Source organism: Loxodonta africana, chromosome 13 (assembly GCF_030014295.1).
Source record: "Loxodonta africana isolate mLoxAfr1 chromosome 13, mLoxAfr1.hap2, whole genome shotgun sequence".
Taxonomy (NCBI): domain Eukaryota; kingdom Metazoa; phylum Chordata; class Mammalia; order Proboscidea; family Elephantidae; genus Loxodonta; species Loxodonta africana.
Window position 1 is genome coordinate 52,071,603 of NC_087354.1, and position 20,094 is coordinate 52,091,696.

Sequence of the window (20,094 nt, forward strand, 5' to 3'; positions counted from 1 at the left end):
AAACCAAACTCATTGCATTCAAGTCAATTCTCAGCAACCCCATAGGACAGGATAGAACTGTCCCATAGGGTTTCTAAGGCTGTAATCTTTACGGAAGCAGACTGCGACATCTTTCTCCTGCGGAGTGGCTGGTGGGTTGGAAACCTCCAACTTCCAGTTAGCAACCAAGTGCTTAACCACTCACTACCAGGGCTCCTTAGTTTTACATTTAGTCAAGCAATGTTCCCAAACCTTAATGTTTTAAGCCAGATTATCAACCTCCTACCTTAGCTACAAGAGGGCCAGCATGATTCAATAAATACTAGAATGGAATCAGGAAATTAATGTTCTAATTCCCAAGAAGTGACCGTGGACAAACTCACTTACCCTTCCCAGGCCTCATCTATAAAATAAAGAATTAGAGTAAAATAATCACCAAGGACCCTTGTAGTTTTAACGTACTGTGAGCCGTTCAGTCTTTAAAATAAAGCCAAAATTGGACCTCACTCCATTGTACCCACTTCTGGGAAGAATACAAAAAGGACATAAATAACTTCACTGAGCGCAGAAGCTATTGCTGATTTCTCAAAGTTCTTTCTGGATACAGCCCTGTCAACAGAGTAGAATGAATGTGTACTTCTCGGAGTAGTTTGGGATATTCCAAACTAAGTGGTACTTTTAAGCAAGAAATTAAATCCCTACTATTTGCCATTCTTCTTCGTAATATATGGTATAGTTTTAATGTAAAATAATGTTTCAAATTACCTAACATCTACTAAAACTGGGACTGTGGTAGAAGGTGCCACACTTTTATCTTGGAGCAGCTAACCTTCCCCAACAGCCCCCACCCCCCCGGCAATTGGAGGAAAAAAGCAAAGGAATAATCATCTTTTTTCCTGCTTGAAAATTTAAATGACGCCCTCATAACTTCTCACACTTAAAAATGTAGCAATAGAGGTTTTCTTCATAGACTATTTTTTAGAACAGTTTTAGGTTTACAGAGAAATTGTGCAGAAAGTACAGAGTTCCCATGTATACCCTTCCCCCCCCACACTGTTTCTCCTATTAACATCTTGTATTCCTGTGCTACATTTGTTACAATTAATGAACCAATGTTGATACATCGTTATTAACTAAAGTCCATAGTTTACATTAGGGTTTGCTTTTTGTGTCCTGTGAGTGTTAACAAATGCATAAGGTCATGTGTCCACCATTACAGCATCACACAGAGTAGTTGGCCCTAAAAATGCGTGTGCTCCCTCTCCCACTCCCCCGGAACTTCTGGCAACCACTGGTCTTTTTACTCTCCCTGTAGTTTTAGCTTTTCAGATGTTATATAGATGGAATGATAATATATGTGGCTTTTTCAGACTGGCTTCTTTCACTTAGCTATATTCATCTAAGGTTTCTCCATGTCTTTTCATTACTTGATAGCTCATTTCTTTTTATTGCTAAGTAATACTCCATTGTATGGATTTACTACAATTTGTTTATTCTTTCACCTCTTGAAAAACATCTTGGTTGTTTCTAGTTTTTGGCAGTTATGAATAAAACTGTTATAAATATTTTGTGTGCAGGTTTTTATGTGGACATACATTTTTAGCTCATTTAGGTAAATATCTAGGAGCGTGATAGCTGCATGGTGAGCCTATGTTTAGCTTTGTAAGAAACTGCCAGATTGTCTTCCGAAGTGGCTGTAACATTTCGCATTCCCACCAACAATAAATGAGGATTCCTCTTGCTCCACATCCTCACCAGGTTGTCAGTGTTTGGGATTTTAGCCATTCTGATAGGTGTGTAGTGGCATCTTACTGCTTTCATTTGCAATTCCTTATTAACATGTGATGTTGAGCATCTTTTTGTGTGCTTATTTGCCATCTGTATATCTTCTTTGGTGAGTCTTCTGTTCAGATCTTTTGCTCCTTTTGTAATTCATTAGGTGGTTTCCTTATTGTTGAGTTTAAAGAGTTGTTTATATATTTTGGGTACATTTTATCTTCAACCTTCCTGAGTCACGCTGTTTTAGATCTGTTTCTTGTAGGTAGCATGTTTATTTTAAATAATAAAATTTACTTATTAGATCCTATTATTTTGTATATTTAATTTATAGCTGAGTTTATAAACTCTGGGTCTTATGTACTTGTGCATATGTTTTGTTCAGATGGCATATAATTTTTTTTCTTAAGTCTTTGTCTTTTGGCTTCAATAGGTGAAGTACAGATACTGGTGTAGTAGATGTGCTAGGTCCTATAGCCCATCTTTTATCTGTTTTATCTTTCTAATACTTCTTTACCCCCTTTTTTAAATTTTTTATTTTCTGCTTTGCTATATGGCCTCTATTTCTTTGACTTATCTGCTGTTGTATCTGTGAGTAATTTGAAAAATATATGCATGTATCCAGGTGGTTGGATAGCACTAATTACCTAGGAGAGAAAGAGGGCAAATTCCACTCATAATAGCCACAAAAACAAGCAAACAAAAAATTAAGAATCAATGTAATAAGAAAGGCACTGGACTTAAATGAAGAAAATCTAAAATAAGATTGAAACAAACAAAAAGGCATACTAACCACTGCGTTGGTGTTGACGGCAATGGGCTACATTCCTGGGTGGGCCAAATAATTTTTTTTTTTAAGTCTGTTTCCTGAAAATTAATACATAAATTTAAGGCAGTTTAACTGAGAACTCAGTAGGATGTTTGGAGAGGGTGGTATGGAATTGAATTAAATAATCTTAAAGGTTAGGGACTCACTTTACCAGCCATCAGAATGTTTATAAAGACACTGTTGTCAAGTCACTATTGGCATAGGAATGGACAAGTGGACCAGAACAGAGAGTCCAGAAATAGGTCCCATTAGTGGAAAGAATGGATTATTTTGTTGTTTAGCTCTTCTATTTCCTTCTTTATTTCTGTCTCCTTGATCTATCTGTACTAAAAATGGATTGTTAATGTCTCCTATTATAAGTGTATTAGTGTGTTTTTATGTTTCCTTACATCTCCATAGTTTTGGCTTCATAAAAACTATTGCTGTGCTACTTGGTACATAAATATTCTTAAATGGTGCAGCTTCATTGTGACTTAGCATGAAAAAAATCTTTATTTTTATATTTAAAGTGCTTTTGCACTTGTTGTTGTTAGGTGACATCAAGTCAGTTCCAACTGGTAGCGACCCTGTGTACAACAGAATGAAACACTGCCTGGTCCTGCGCCATTCTCATGATTGTTGGTATGCTTGAACCCATTGTTGCAACCACTGTGTCTGTCCATTCGGTTGAGGGTCTTCCTCTTTTTTGCAGACCCTCTACTTTACCAAGCATGATGTCCCTCTCCAGGGGTTGCTCCCCCCAGATAACATGTCCAAAGTATGTGAGACAAAGTCTCTCCATCCTTGCTTCTAAGGAGCATCCTGGCTGTATTTCGTCCAAGACAGATTTGTTCGTTCTTCTGGCAGTCCATGGTGTATTCAGTATTCTTCACCAACACCGTAATTCAAAGGTGTCGGTTCTTCGGTCTCCCTTATTCATTGTTCAGCTTCCATGTGTCTGTGAGGTGATAGAAAATATCATGGCTTGGGTCAGATATACCTTAGTGCTTAAAGTGACATCTTTGCTTTTTAACACTTTGAAGAGGTCTCTTGTGGCAGATTTGCCCAATGTAGTACTTCATCTGATTTCTTGACTGATGTTTCCATGGGCATTGATTGTGGATCCAGACAAAATGAAGGCCTTAACAACTTTGATCTTTTCTCTGTATTTCATGACATTGGTTATTGGTCCAGTTGTGAGGATTATCGTTTTCTTTATGTTGAGGCGTAATCCATACTGAAGGCTATGGCCTTTGATCTTTATCGATAAGTGCTTCAAGTTCTCTTCAATTTCATCAAGCAAAGTTGTGTCATCTGCAAAATGAAGGCTGTTAATGAGTCTTCTTCCAATCCCGATGCCCTGTTCTTCTCCATATAGTCCAGCTTCTTGAATTGTTTGCTCAGCATACAGATGAATAACTATGGTGAAAGGATATAACCCTGACATGCACCTTACCTTTAAACCATGCAGCATACCCTTGTTCTATTAGAACTACTGCCTCTTGGTCTAAGTCCAGATTCCTGATGAGCACAATTAAGTGTTTTGGAATTCTCATTCTTTGCAGTGTTATCCATAATTTGTTATGATCCACACAGTCGAATGCCTTTGCATAGTCAATAAAACACAGGTAGACATCATTCTGGTGTTCCCTGCTTTCAGCCATGATCTGTCTGACATCAGCAATGATATCGCTGGTTCCACGTCCTCTTCTAAATCCAGCTTGAATTTCTGGTCGTTCCTTGTCAAGGTACTGCTGCAGCTGCTTTTGAATGATTTCTTTCATGTGGTATTAATGATATTGTTTGATAATTTCTGCGTTCTGCCAGATCTCCTTTCTTTGGAATGGGTACAAATATAGATCTCTTCTAGTTGGTTGGCCAGGTAGCTGTCTTCCAGATTTCTTGGTATAGGTGAGTGAGTGCTTCCAGAGCTGCATCCATTTGTTGAAACATCTCAATTGATATTCCATCCATTCCTGGAGCCTTGTTTTTTGCCATTGCCTTCAGTGCAGCTTGGACTTCTTCCTTCAGAACCATCAGTTCTTGATCATATGCTACCTCCTGAAATGGGTGAATGTTGACCATTTCTTTTTGGTACAGCGACTCTGTGTATTCCTTCCATCTTCTTTTGATGCTTCCTGCATTGTTTAATATGTTCCCCGTAGAATTCTTCGATATTGCAACTCGAGGCTTGAATTTTTTTCTTTAGTTCTTTCAGCTTGAGATAAACTGAGTGTGTTCTTTCCTTTTGTTTTTCTATCTCCAGGTTTTTGCATATTTCATTATAATACTTTGTCTTCTTAAGCTGCCCTTTGAAGTCTTCTGTTCAGCTCTGTTACTTCATCATTTCTTCCTTTTGCTTTAGCTACTCTACATTCAAGAGCAACTTTCATCACAGTATGTAGTTAGGCCTTGTTTTGTGAGTCAGATTTAAATTTTTTTCTTTTAATAGATGAGTTAAGCCCATTCGTATTTATCAATATGACTTATAAATTTGGTCTCAACTCTCCCATAATATTTTAATGTTATGTGTATTTTATTATATTTGCTATTTTTTCTTTCTTTACTAGATACATGTTCTTTGCTTTTTACACACACATACACACTGATATTTAGGAAGGTTTATATTTTTGTTCTAGTACTTAGTACTTGTATCTTTTTCTGCTGTCTTTAGTTCCCTATTTTCTTACTCTATTTAACTTCTTAACTATGTGGTTTATCAATTTTTTTCCAGTCAGTATCCTTTAATGCCAACCAATTGCCTGAATAATAATGAGCTTTTTTGAGTTTTCTTTTGTCCCTCTTCGTCCTCCTCCCATATCGTAGTTGCATCATTTCTTAGTCTTCAGGTACGCTGAAGTCCTCAGGTGGTGCGTAACTGGCTATCCACCTGGAAACAAATAAAATTGGACTCTTAATTTTATGCCATATAGAATGTATTTAAATTGCAGATGAATGTAGAATTTATTTAAATTCTGATGGAATAAAGACCCAAGTGTAAAGAGGTAAAAAAAAAAAAAAAAATCCCTCAAGAAAATCTAGGCAAATACCTGTATAATATGGAATTCATGTATAAACTAGGCATGGGAGGGGGTAGGCCTTTTAATCAGGATTGGAAAACAGAAGGTATAAAAAGAATGTCTATGTAAAAGGTAGATTTAGAAGAAATATTTGCAACGTTGAAGGCAGAGTAGCATAAAATACAAAAATGCTCTTAAAAAATTGGCAAGAAAGATAACCCAATAGAAAAATGCCTGAATAGAAAGACATGAATAAACATTTCCCAGAAGAACATGTCCAAATGGCCAAGAAACATAAAACACTCAAATTTATTAGAAGTCAGGGAAACGCAAGTTAGAGCAACGACATATCCCTTTATAGTTACGAAACTAGCAAAATTAAAAAGAGCACCCACAGCTTGCAGGGATGGAGGTAAATAAGGTGCTTTTATATTCTCTGCACAATGCTGATGTTTAATAAATACTGAGTGAAGTATGGGGAATCCTGGGCCCTGTTTTGTTTTTTTCCTTTCAAGTGTATGCTTTCCAAATATCTAGTGAAAATAAATTAAGCATGGTAATCATAAGCTTAGAAGGCAAGTGTCATCAGATGTTATATTTAGAACTTAACAGGGCGTATTGAGAAATAGGAAACCTCTTTCAACTAGTCTGAAATTTCTGTCACTGCAGCTATTCCTCCAGGGTTGAGGTTTTGCTTAAGAGACAGAATTTAGTCCCCACCTACACTGCAGTATTTCATTATGAACATTTTCAAACGTGAAGCAAAGTTGAAGGGTTTAAAAATGAATGTATACCCACTACCTAGATCCTACCATTCATATTTTACTGTACTTGTTTGTTTTATCACAACCTATACCCACCCACACACATATCACTGCATCTTATTTTTGATGCATTTCAAGATAAATTACAGATGTCAGTACTCTTCCCCCTAAATACTTATTATTTACTAGAGTTCAGCATTTGTTGAGGTAAAATTTACTTGTAAGGAAATAGAAATCTTTAAGTGTACATTCATCGAGTTTTCACAAATGCATACACCTGTGTGATCCAAACCACGATCAAGGTATAGAAGCTCCCCATCACTGCAGGAAATTCCTTCATGCCCCCTCCCAGTTAATACATGCCCCCACCCTCTAGAGGCTACCACTGTTTTGACTTTTTCCACTATAGATTAATTTTGACAATTCTAAAACTTCATAAATGAAATCATACAGTATGTACTATTTTTTATGTAAGACTTCTTTCAGCATAACGTTTTTAAGATTCATGCATGTTATTGTGTGAATCAGTAGCTTATTCCTTTTTTTGTTGGATGGTGTTCATTTATAAATGTAAACAGTTTATCCATTTACCTGTTGATGAATACCTGGGCAGTTTCTAATACATGTAATAAAGCTTCTGTAAACATTCTTTCGTACGTCTTTTTATGGACATATTTTTTCTTTTGGATAAATCTCTGGGAGAGAAATTATTGGGTCATAGGATGGGTATATGTTCAGTTTTATAAGAAACTGCCAAACTTCTTTCCAAAGTAGCTTTTCCATTTTACACTCCCACAAACAATGTATGAGAGTTGGGCAGCTCCACATCTCTCGTTAACATTTGGTATTGTCAGTCTTAATAATCTTAGCCATCCTTGTGGGTGTGTAATGGTTTTGCTTTGTGATTTTAATTTGCACTTTCCTGATGAATAATGATGTTGAGGACTGTTTGTGTGTTTATTGGCCGTTCATATACCTTCTGTGAAGTTTTGTTTGCATCTTTTGCCCATTTTAAAAATTAGGTCGTCCCTTTATTATTGAGTTATAGGTGTTCTTTGTATATTCTGGAAGCCAGTCCTTTGTGAGATAAATGTTTTGTGAGTATTTTCTCCCAGAAACCAAAAACCAAACCAAACCCAGTGCCACTGAGTCGATTCCAACTCATAGTGACCCTATAGAGAGCTTTTAAGTATCTTTTTTCAGCAAGTACTGACTGAGCACTTACTGTGTGCTAGGAATTTAGTAGTAAACAAAATGTATTTAAACAACCTCTGCCTTTCTGGAGTCTACCATGCTAGTGGTTGTAGTCAGACAAAAAATAATAATAAGTGCAATATACACAGTATGTCAAATGGTGATTAATGCTGTAGAGAAAACTTAAGCCAGGTAAGAGAGAAAGAATGGCTGAGTGTGTTTGGGGTTGTAATTTTTAGTAGGATGTCATTAAAAGTCTCATTTGAGTACAGACTGACGGAGTTGAGGGAGTAAGCAGTGTTGATATCTTGGGGAAAGAGATTTCTAGCCTGAGAAAATGGCAAGTGTTCTACATGTTGAAGGAAAATCAGTGTGTCTGGAGCCAAGTAAACAGCAAAGAAGTAGGAGATGAGTTCAGAGAATTAGTAGATGGGCCAGGTCGTGTAGTGACCTTTTGTCACTCATTGTAAGAATTTTAAGGGTTGCACCTTTTAATCTGAGTGAGAGTAGAAGCGTTTGAGAGTTTTTAGACAGAGGGAAAGGCATGATCTGATATACATATTAATTTCAATTATTATGTTTTTTAGTCTTAGAATTTTCATTCAGCTTTCCTTTAATTTTTCCAATTCTCTTGTGAAATTTTCCATCTTTTTATCTGATTTTTCCACCATCCCTTTTTGGAACATGCTCATTATAGTTATTTTAAAGTTGTCATCTGATAACTCCAATATTTGGTTTACCTTTGGAGCTACCCTTTTTGTTTATTTTCTTGGGTTTTAGTATGGTATTAGTCTCGAGGCATGCCTAGTCATTTTTGATTACCTAAATGATGGACATCGTATGTAAAAGTTATAGAGGCTCTCCTTCCTCTGCCACGCACTTAGAAGGGGGGTTAAGTTAAGTCAAAGCTGGGTTATAGTTTTGGTTAGGCTCAAACTATTCTGGTTTGCCTGGCTTCTAGGCTGTAGGCCTTCAGTGCTTCCATGTTCATTGGGCCCCTTCTCTGGCAGATCCTGAACTTGAATTCATAGCTCCTTAACATGCCAGGTTGCTAGAAACTCTGCTCTGCTTTCTGAAGACTTTCTGCTTAGTTTCGTGGCTTTCTGTTATATGCAGCTTTATAATGCAGCAGATGTCTTAAGGGAACAGTTCTCTACCTCTTATTCACACCTTGGGTTTTCAAGTTTGGTAGAGTAGAGGGAGGATCAGCGTAAATGAAAAACACCCTCGATGAGATGAATTGATACAATAGCTACAACAATGGATTTAAACATACCCAGGATCCTGCAGGATCCTGAAGATGGCATAGGACCGGGCAACATTTCATTGTGTTATACATAAGATCCCCATGAGTCGGAGCTGACTTGATAGCAACGAACAACAACAAAAACAGCTCTTAGCACATCCAGAAACTCTGCTGGTTTCTCTGTACTCAGGCAGCAAACTTCTGCCTAGGTGGACTGTGCTTCTCAGCCTCCTGCTGTACGCTCAGAGCTGGCAAACATCCTCGGGGGAAAACATCTTCAGAACGTTAGCTCACTTCTTTGCATTTTCCTCATCCCTGGAATCTTGACTCCTTGTCTTGCCTGTGTATTTCCATCTATGTATTTTATCTATCCTTTCTAGTTATTCTAGTTATCACATATCCTTCACTCAGTTTCCCCTAATGTTAACATCTTATCTAACCGTGGTACACTTATTAAAACTAACATTGGTACGTTACTATTAACTAAACTCCAGAGATTTTATTTGGATTTCACCAATTTGAAGTCACTAATTTTAATGTAAAAGAGAAGTTTAGGAAAACTTTATGAATCATTCTTATAAGTTTTTGACTGTTTTCTCTCTTTTCAGAACTAATGGCTGAAGAGTAAATCGACATGGCAGCTATGGTTCCACCAGTGAAGCTGAAATGGCTTGAACACCTGAACAGCTCCTGGATTACAGAAGACAGTGAATCTATCGCTACCAGAGAGGGCGTTGCTGTTCTGTATTCTAAGCTGGTCAGCAATAAGGAAGTAGTACCTTTGCCCCAACAAGTTTTGTGCCTGAAAGGGCCACAGTTGCCAGACTTTGAACGTGAGTCTCTTTCAAGTGATGAGCAGGACCACTACTTGGATGCCCTTCTTAGCAGCCAGCTAGCTCTGGCAAAGATGGTATGTTCTGATTCCCCATTTGCTGGGGCACTTCGAAAACGACTGCTTGTACTCCAGCGTGTCTTTTATGCACTTTCTAATAAATACCATGACAAAGGCAAAGTGAAACAGCAGCAGCATTCTCCGGAGAGCAACTCTGGTTCAGCAGATGTGCATTCTGTTAGCGAACGTCCACGGTCAAGCACTGATGCACTAATAGAAATGGGTGTTCGAACTGGTCTAAGTTTATTATTTGCACTTCTAAGACAAAGTTGGATGATGCCCGTGGCAGGACCTGGTCTGAGTCTTTGCAACGATGTTATTCATACTGCAATTGAAGTTGTGAGTTCTTTGCCACCATTATCTTTAGCAAATGAAAGCAAGATTCCTCCTATGGGCTTGGACTGCTTATCACAAGTAACAACATTTCTTAAAGGCGTAACTATTCCCAATTCCGGGGCAGACACTTTAGGTCGTAGATTAGCTTCCGAGTTGCTGCTTGGTTTAGCAGCTCAGCGAGGTTCTTTGCGGTATCTTCTTGAATGGATAGAAATGGCTTTGGGGGCTTCAGCGGTTGTAAATACCATGGAGAAAAGCAAACTACTATCAAGCCAGGAAGGAATGATCAGCTTCGACTGCTTTATGACTATATTAATGCAGATGAGGTGTTCTTTGGTACGTATTTTAAATCTCAACTTTAAAATTCTTATCTGTCAATTTTGGGAAAAGTCAACCCTACTTTTAATGGATTGGTGGTGGCAATAGTGAATGATTTGAGGGTTCTTCTGGTGATTGTGAGGTTAGTTAATATTTTATATACATTGAGTAAAGACACTTTGATGCATATTGATCTAAATGTATAATTCAAGGACTGGCCAATTGGTACTGTGTTAAGACTACTGGATCAGGAGTCAGGGTCGTAGTTGTGTGGCATAAGGAACTTAGTAACTTCGTCCAACTTCTTTGTGTTTTGGTAAACTTATATGTAAAATGAGGGGCCTTGGCTAGTAAGTGTGGAAATCTTTGGAAAAAATCCAATTTCATCCTCAATTTTTATTAAGCATTTATTATATGCCAGGTATCATTCTAGACACTGAGAATATAAAAAAAAAAAAAAGAAAAAATTTTTAAATATAGCAGACGAAAATACAGTTTCTGCCCTAGTGGAGCTTGTTTGTAGCCTAGCGGGAGTTTATTGCCTGCAACATATAATCTCAGAGAATGGGCAAGTCCCAAGATGAAAAATAAGGGAGAGAAAGGGAATAGAGAGTGACAGCCTCAGGGAGGAGAATGGGAAGGGGGAAAGGCTACTGTTTTACTAAATAAGGCCAGGGAAGCACCCCCCTGGGTTGTTGCATTTGAACAAAGAGCTGAGTGAAGGGAAGATGGAACTAAGCAAAAATCTGTGAAAAAATGTGTTGTAGTTAGAGAGTTGCTTGACTATAATAAACTAATATTGGAATGAGTAATACAATATGATCCAATATTTTCAAATACCTGATGTGATCACACATAACCAAAATATGATCAGCCCGATCAATTTCAAGACTTTGTAAGTTGAAAATGATAATACCTTTGTGAAAACCAAAAATAAAAGTTTGGAACATAAGAATACAAATTTAGAATATTAAGACTGAAATGTTTACAAAATGACTCAGTTTCAATTAGGTCACATTGCTCAGTCTTTCTGATATATTTTATTACCAACTATTAACAAATGTATTTAAAATAACCATAAAAATGTGACTTGCAAGTTACGTATGTCTATTTCAGGTTTTCTTCCCCCCCCCCCCGCCCAACAGAAAGCTCTTGGACAGGAATGTTTCATAAAAAATGATTACGTTGAATTTATTTTCAAATCAATGACATTTAAATTTTCACCTGTTTTATGTTTTGCATTTGTGAATGATGAGTATTGGGCTATTTTTGACAAACAATTTTGTAATAGATAAGTACTTGGAGATTTTGGATCACAAGGTCTGTGAAAATTTGAATTTTTTGATATTAAATAAAAATAAGAAAAGCATGCAGTGCTTTGTTTGGGATATGAAATGTTGAAATGGGCTCTCTGATTTTCATCTGGGTGGAAACCAAGAGCCAGGGATCCTACGATGTAAGTCAGAAGGGCTTGAGGGAACAGCTGTGAAAGGCAGTTAGGCCCCTTTGTGTGTATTTTTCTTGTATAATATTTAAATCCTCTCACTTGCATGTCTGTTTTACTAATTTTATTTTCTGATTCCAGATACTTTCTGATAATTCTTTTTATTTACACTGCTTTCAAATATGTTATGTCATTTAATGACCTAAAATAATGCACCGATTCACGCTTGCATGTGAATATTTCTGAGAAGTCACTTAATTCCTCATTTCATGGCTATTTATTTTGCACTGTGTTTGTTACAGGTATAATGTGCACCACTAATTAAGTGCTTGGAGGCCAGGCAGCACTGGGTTAAGTGCTCTATGTAATTCTTGCAATCTCAAATCTGTCTCTAAAGCCATGTTTTTTCTGACCACGATATGCAGTTTGATCACATAATAAATAATAAACTAGTTTTTCCCCATGAAGTGCTGCCTTAAAGTAGATATAAAATATGATAAACTTATTTTATTGGTGGATTTCTCCCAGTTTCCTTTCCACTTGGCCTCTTTCCTTCTGGATAGAATGCCAAATATACCTAGTCAGAAGGCACCTTCCTCCTTAAACTCCGAGGCTTTATCCTACAATATAGCTCCTTACTGGGATGAGGGCACGCCAGAAAATTAGATTGCTTCCCTCAGAATTCTGGAGCTGCTCTTGGGATGAGTCTTGTGTGTTTGATTTTGTTCGGCTCTTTCAGAGCACCCCAGGCCTGCATTAAATTGAATTTAATTAACTCTCAGATTGGATTTTGGTTTGTTTATTGAATTAGATTATTTAGATTATCTATTAGGTTACTTATTGAATCTGTTAGATTATTTGGAAACCCTGGTGGTGTAGTGGGTAAGTGCTATAGCTACTAACCAAAGGGTTGGCAGTTTGAATCCGCCAGGTGCTCCTTGCAAACTCTATGGGGCAGTTCTACTCTGTCCTATAGGGTTGCTGTGAGTCGGAATCGACTCAACTGCACTGGGTTTTTTTTTTTTTGGTTATTTATTGAATTTGTTATTTGCTATTCTTCCTTGTACAGTAAGTAATAGAGTCTGATGCTCTTGATCTCCCGAAGCCATGTTTCTTAAACTTTACTGTGTTCTCTGAGAATTCAGAAAATATCTCGAGCCTCTCTTGGCCTACTGGGCCCCAAGCTGACCTGTTCCTCCCTGTCTTAGGTCTCTGTACCCGTGCACAACTGTAACAGAACTTATCTTGAACCTAGAAGTCAGAGGGAGAAACACATAACCATTAACTGAGTATCTGGCATAAGGCCTAACAAAAAAATAAGTTCAATCTGTGAGTTGTATTGTGTGATTCTTAACCTCTGCCACCCACACATATATCATTAATTGTGTTTGAGTGGGAGTATACAAGTTAACTCACTAACTTATATGTAAATGTGGACACGTTATCAAGAAAGACCAATTGCTGGAAAAGGTCATGTTTGGTAAAGTAGAGGGTCAGCAAAAACGAGGGGAACCGTTAATGAGATGAATTGACACAATAGCCACAACAGTGGACTCAAACACACCAACGACCGCGAAGGAGAGACAGGACCCTACAGTTTTTTTTTCTGGGTTATACATGGGCTGACTCGACAGCAGCTGACAACAACAGGGAAATAATGTCACTGTACATCTTCAAGTTATAAAAAATAGCAAAAGCCCCATTGGCCTTTGATGCCAGTAGGGTTTACTGTGTACTACGTGCCAGGTACTGTTAGGCACTGTGTTAAAAAGATAAATAAGTCTTGTAGCGTCCATAACCTCAGGCAGCTCACAGTTCAATCAACGAGGGATGCAGAATTTCACCCCAATAATGGGCTGTATGGTAATCTGCCCAGGGAAGAGGCAATGGGTCACAGGAAGAGGCCTGGAGGGGAAGGGGCAAATAATGTCTTATGGAGGCGGAACCCCTGAGTTTAGTTGAGAAGTAGGAGGAGTTTGCTTGCAAACATATGATGTGTGAGTGAGGAGCACTGGAGAAGTTTTCATATGAGAGGACCAGAATTCACAAAGCAACCAAAGTGTGGGAGGGCAGGCCCCTGGAGAATGGGATATTGTACAGGCAGGGCCTTATATCCCATAGGCACTGGGGAGTTATTGAAGCAATTTTAAGTAGACTAAAGCTATATAGCAAAAATATAAGAAAATGTACACCGTCCAGTCTTTGTCCTTATCTGAATATCTGAAATGGACAAACATGAAAAAAAAACATAAGGTGTAAATTATTTTGGATGGTAGGTATTTAAGAGGAAGGCAATTAAAAGGAAGACCTGTGAAACTCCAAATTATGTTTTAATTTCCACTTTATATTCGGACCATTGAACTTTCTGTGCTATATTAACAATGTATGAAGTTGTACATTTAATGTGTATGTATTCTAAAATTTAATTTCTTTAAAATTCTTAGCGTTAGGCCTATTTCTTAATTATGTAGTATGTTTACAAAGTGAACTAAGAATTCTGTGTATAGTGGGTTTTAGAGATGTCTTTAATCCTAACTGGAAACCCTGGTGGCGTAGTGGTTAAGAACTACGGCTGCTAATCAAAAGGTCAGCAGTTCGAATCCACCAGGCACTCCTTGGAAACTCTATGGGGCAGTTCTACTCTGTCCTGTAGAGTCACTATGAGTCAGAATTGACTCGATGGCAATGGGTTTGGTTTTGATTTTAATTCTAACTTACTGGAACTGGAATAGTCTCACCCTTAACTGTTGATTTTTTGGGAAGAAAAAGAAATCGGCGACAGTCACTGTAGACAGGGTTTGCAGTAGATTTGATTAGTTTTGGTACTTTTAAAGTTAGCAAGAATTTATTAAAGGGTCTCTTTTTTTTCTTCAGTGGACATGATTCAAAATAACAACAGTAACTATGTATTAGGAACTTTGCCAAGTGTGTTTTATACATGATTTCAGTTAATATTCCTAAAAACTCTAAAAGATGTGGGCATTATTCCTGCCCTAAAGATGGGGAAACTTCCCTTCAGTCACACAGCCAGTAAGTGATGGAGCCTGGATTTAAATCCAGGTCTGTCGGTTGCTGAAAACCTCATGTTGTTTTCAGCATTTTCCTCCATACTGCAGAAAGGCATCAAAGAGGGATAATGATGGTGGTGCCAGCTTCTAGAACGTACAGCAGGCTGCTCCCCATTTGGTTTTGGTTTGGTGACCACTAGGGGTGGCCTTTAAGTAATGGAGCCACAGATTACAGCTGTGTTTGTTTCCAGAAGTGCTACAAAACTAATTATGGAATTTGGAAAGGTTGTGTCAAAGTATTTGCAGATATGACAACACCTTGTATGTCTACACCCAAAAGTGGCTCCCTAAAGCCTTTCTACTCAAAATGTGAGCCTCAGACAGCAGCCGACTTGGCAGCAGAAGGTCAGTGTCTGATGACCCAGCAATAAATGAGCTAGTTAAAGAGTCAAAGATCTAAACGTGATGAGCTATGTGCCGTGATTGGAGGACTCTGATTAGCTTTGATGTTTAGAGAAAGTGATCTGAGAAGTAGAGGATGAGTGACAGTAAGCAAAAAGAGAAGAGAACAATTAAAATAACAATTAGTGATGGGGGAGAGGGTAAATGGCAGCCATGATGACAACAGAAAGACTTACATTTTCAATTGATAAAGACCCTAGAGATCATTGGGAAAGAGAGCCATCTGTGAAGAGATAGAGGGTTGAATTTCTCTGCAGCTTTGCTAGGCCAAGAATTCACCTGTACTTCCTTGTAGGAGCTTTTGAAGACAGAGGGGAGATTATCAGATGACAATTAAAATTTATGCCACATAACACTCAACTATTTGGAAAACTCTCCAAAGCGATTCATGTTTTAGTAATTTGGGGGTAGCTGAGGTTTTACTGTTTTTATTTAAAAGTTATTATTTATTGTGTCTTCCCATTAGATGTACCCATGCCAGTTGTCGATTCAGACTCATGGCGACCCCATGTGTATCATGGTAGAACTGTGTTCCATAGGGTTTTCAATCGCTGATTCTTTGGAAGTAGATCACCAGTAGATGTAGGTTGATGCAAATTTCACCATATTTTATTTACTTGGTGGAATAGAAAGAGGGCAGGTAAATATATTGTGGATAGTTAGTTACAGTCAAGTTGGCTCTCACTTACGGTGACCTTGTATATAACAGAACAAAATGTTGCTGGTTCCTGCACCATCTTCATAATCATGGCACAAGTCCATTATATAAGACCAAACCAAACCCATTGCACAGTTGATTGTATAAGATCAAACCAAACCAGACCCATTCATCGAGTTGAATTCAGACTCATAGTGACCCTGTAGGACAGAGTAGAACTGCTCCATAGGATTTCCAAGGCTGTAATCTTTACGGAAGCCGACTGCCACGTCTTTCTCCCATGGAGCCATTGGTGAGTTCGAATTGTCACCCTTTTGGTTAGCAGCCAAGCGCTTAATCATTGCACCACCAGGGATCCTTTTGTGTAAGACCAACTTAAAACTGCAAAACTTAAAAAAATTCAAAGTCATGTTAAAATAAAAACTAAATTTAAATTTACATTTCATCCAAAATAACACATTTCTTTTGTTACTTAGGAATCATGTTAATTCATATAGTTTGAATTGATAAAATCCTACAATCTTAGAGTTGAATGGGTTCTCACAGGGCATCTAGACCAACTTCCCCTCCACAGTAGATGTCTTTTCAATGGTATATCTGCCAGCTGATCATCTAGGCCACCAAGGATAATTTCACAATTATAGGATTGATAACTTATTTATGTTTATATTTATATCCTAAAGCTTTAAAGATAGGGAAATTTGAGGGGGCGTTTTTTAGAGATCAAGTATAGTTTCTGATATATCGTTTTTCAATATGAGAGAATGGATTTCCTTTCATAGCCATTGGGCCCTACTGTGGAGAGTAGGCCTGTAGTCCCAAAGAGTGCTATGATTCCTCAGCTGTGTTAAGAGAAAGATGCTATATTGCAGTCAGGTAGCTACATGAACTGACTTCCTGGGCCTTGGTTGTGCTGAAACTAGGAAGGGAAGGACAGACTTTCTGCTGCTTTGGTCAAGGTCATGAGGCAAGCTGGCTGTGTTCTGCTTGCCTGTTTCCTTGAATGCAATGAGCAGGGGAGTAGAGTGTATCCTGGGTCCCCATTTCCTAAATCTTGGTCACCCAAAGAGTGTGTAACTGGCAAAATTCTGCCTCAAATATTTCTAGAGCCTTATGACCCTTGGAATACATCACTATTTAGTAAGGTAATCAGTAAGGGATTGGCACATCATATGTGGTTTCTCACTACAGCTAGGTCTTTTACAGCACTTCTATGTCAGAGTTGGTTTCATGACCCAGTGTTAGGATTTGGTCTCAATGCGCATAATCATATAAACAGTTCCTGAAATAAATGTTGTTTTTGTGGACTATTTAAGTGATTTTAATACATGTGTCTCCTTTCCACACTGTATCACATAATGTCTTAATTATAGGGTTCATCTGCTGATCGGAGTCAGTGGAGGGAACCAACCAGAACATCTGATGGCTTGTGCTCGCTCTATGAAGCAGCTTTATGTCTCTTTGAAGAGGTATGTAATAATCATGGCTTTTGTATTAAAAATTACTTTGTCTTATAATGGTATGGTATGTATTTATCCCCTAAACATAATCCATTCAACCTCTGGAAAGATACAAAAGAAAATGGCATCAGTGTTTGCCTCTAGAGAGAGGAGCTGGGGTGTCCGGGGTCATACTTCTAATACATAAATTTTATTGCTTTTTAATTTTGTATCATGCGCAGAAGCTTTAATTAAAAAATTTTTTTTAAATAATTTTTATTGTGCTTTAAGCGAAAGTTTACAAATCAAGTCAGTCTCTCACACAAAAACCCATTTACACCTTGCTACACACTCCCAATTACTCTCCCCCTAATGAGACACCCCGCTGTCTCCCTCCACTCTGTTTTCGTGTCCATTTCGCCAGCTTCTAACCCCCTCCACCCTCTCATCTCCCCTCCAGGCAGGAGATGCCAACATAGTCTCAAGTGTCCACCTGATCCAAGAAGCTCACTCCAACCCATTGTCCAGTCTAATCCCTGTCTGAAGAGTTGGCTTCGGGAATGGTTCCTGTCCTGGGGCAACAGAAGGTCTGGGGGCCATGACCACCGGGGTCCTTCTAGTCTCAGTCAGACCATTAAGTCTGGTCTTAAGAGAATTTGGGGTCTGTATCCCACTAAAAAAAAACAGACCCCAAATTCTCCTAAGGAAAAAAAAAAAAATTTTTTTTTTTTTATCCCACTGCTCTCCTTCTCCCTCAGGGGTTCTCTGTTGTGTTCCCTGTCAGGGCAGTCATCGGTTATAGCCGGGAACCATCTAGTTCTAAAAAAATTTTTTTTTAATGAAATAAAACACAGATAAAGAAAGCCACACCAACAAATGTATAGTTTAATGAATTATTATAAAATAAATACCCTTCTAATCTCTCTCTTTTTTTTTTTTAATCTCTACCCAGGTCAAGCAATAGAATTTTGCCAGCTACTCCAGAAGTCTTTTCTTGCCCTAATCATAATCTCTTCCCTCTTCCCCAAAGTAACTACTATCCTGATTTCAGAGCAATCACTTCCTTGTGTTTCTTTATCCTTGTGTCACCCAGGTGTACATCCTTAGACACTATAGCTCAGTCTTGCCTATCTAAACATTTCTTTTGATGTTTTAAAAAATCTCTTAATTTATAGGTTTCCATTCTATTCCTTTATTTTCCGTCAGTGTATTTGATCAGGAACTTGGGCTTTTTAGCCTGTAGAATTTCCCTCAGCCTGGATTTTGTTGATTGATTACTCATGATGCAATTATGTTTCTCTGTCTCTCTATTTCCTGCAAATTGGCAGCTGGATCCAGAGACTTGATCAGTCTCATGCTTGTTCCCTTTGGCAAGACTCTGCATGGTTTGTGCTCTTTCATCAGGAAACTCATAATGACTGGTTATCTCTTTTTATGGTATTAGCAGTCCCTTAATGCTTAGATCTGTTAATTCATGGGTGGTTGCAAAATGGTAATATTCTAGTTCTGCTGCTTCTTTTTCATTTGTTAGTTGAAAGCTTTTGTAAAGAGATGCTTCCCGCTTCGACTGTTGGTTGCTCTTGTATAGCTCACGTGGGAAAGGCTGGATAAATGCCTGAGTCTCCCCGCAGCCCCCGCCCCTTTTAATTTACTAGTTCTATTAATAAATTGGCTCCCTATCATCTTCCAAACTTGACCAGTTTATTTTGTTTAAAAAATGTTATTATGAACTCATTAATCAAATTTGAGTTTTAATCTATTATTATCTGTAGTGAAGCTTCTATTGTTCCATCCTTGCCCAGTGGGCGTATCTTGAGGGTAGCTCTCAAGTTCTTTTTGGCATAATACTAGTAATCTTTGATAGCTTCCTTGGTATCTGATATATCATATTGTTGCAGGCTCATTTTTGTACATTTCTTGCCCCAGACCTGGGATCAACTAGCTATTTCTCTAAAAAGTACTGTTTTTTGTTTTTTTTTTTAAGTGAGAAATGGTATTTACGAACATTGAGATGCTCATCACTACTGAATTTGTCATTGTGTCTAGGCTTTTACAGTGGACAGAGCTCTGTGTGTGTGTGTATGTGTGCGTGCGTGTATTTAAAAGCTAAAATGGTATACTGATACTTACAATTCAAATGCAGGACTATAACATTTTTATTTAACCTTTTCTATCTCACATCTTTATCTTCTTTTTTCCAAAATGAGAACGGTGGTTCTCAAAGATACAGGGGTTGATAGAATTAGAATATCCCGTAATTACTCATTTGTTTTAATCACATATTACACACACACACATAAACTGCAGTCTTAAAAATAACAGGGTGAATACTACCAGTGTGTGATTACTGAACCTATTAATTTTTTTTACATATGCTTTTCCCATCTTTTATAGTTGTGTTATATATACATACAGCATGTAGTTATTACATACTCTCTGCCTTTTAACCCTCATTTAACCTAAATTCTACAGGTAATTACATATTTAGTGCTAATCACCAGTGTGTCTGTGTTGATGTCTCTGTAATGTGTTTTGGTTGTTTGAAGCTCATTCTTTAGCAGATTCTTCAAGAAAGGCTCATAGGAACAAGATTTCCTGCATTTTTGCGTGTTGATAATCCCTTGCCCTTTATACTTGAAAGTCAGTTTTGAAACTGTAGTATCTTTGGCTCATATTTTATTTTCTTGAGTATCTTAAGTATGTTATTCTACTTTAGTTTCTAAAAATCATCTTTTATTTCTCATTCTTTC

The 20,094-nt window shown here is 37.8% G+C and overlaps 1 protein-coding gene across 13 annotated transcripts in view; it reads left to right on the plus strand.

Moving 5' to 3' along the window:
* Positions 1-20,094, plus strand: part of HERC1 (HECT and RLD domain containing E3 ubiquitin protein ligase family member 1) — a 197,025-nt gene that overhangs the window by 37,621 nt on the left and 139,310 nt on the right. For all 13 annotated transcript variants that reach the window (XR_010317426.1, XR_010317425.1, XM_064267422.1 and 10 more), the window contains 2 exons: positions 9,396-10,351; positions 17,279-17,374. Coding sequence is in view for 11 of the 13 variants with exons in the window: in XM_064267422.1 (XP_064123492.1) it covers positions 9,422-10,351; positions 17,279-17,374 (1,026 nt within the window). In the remaining 2 variants the exon portion in view is untranslated. The remainder of the gene's footprint in view (positions 1-9,395; positions 10,352-17,278; positions 17,375-20,094) is intronic.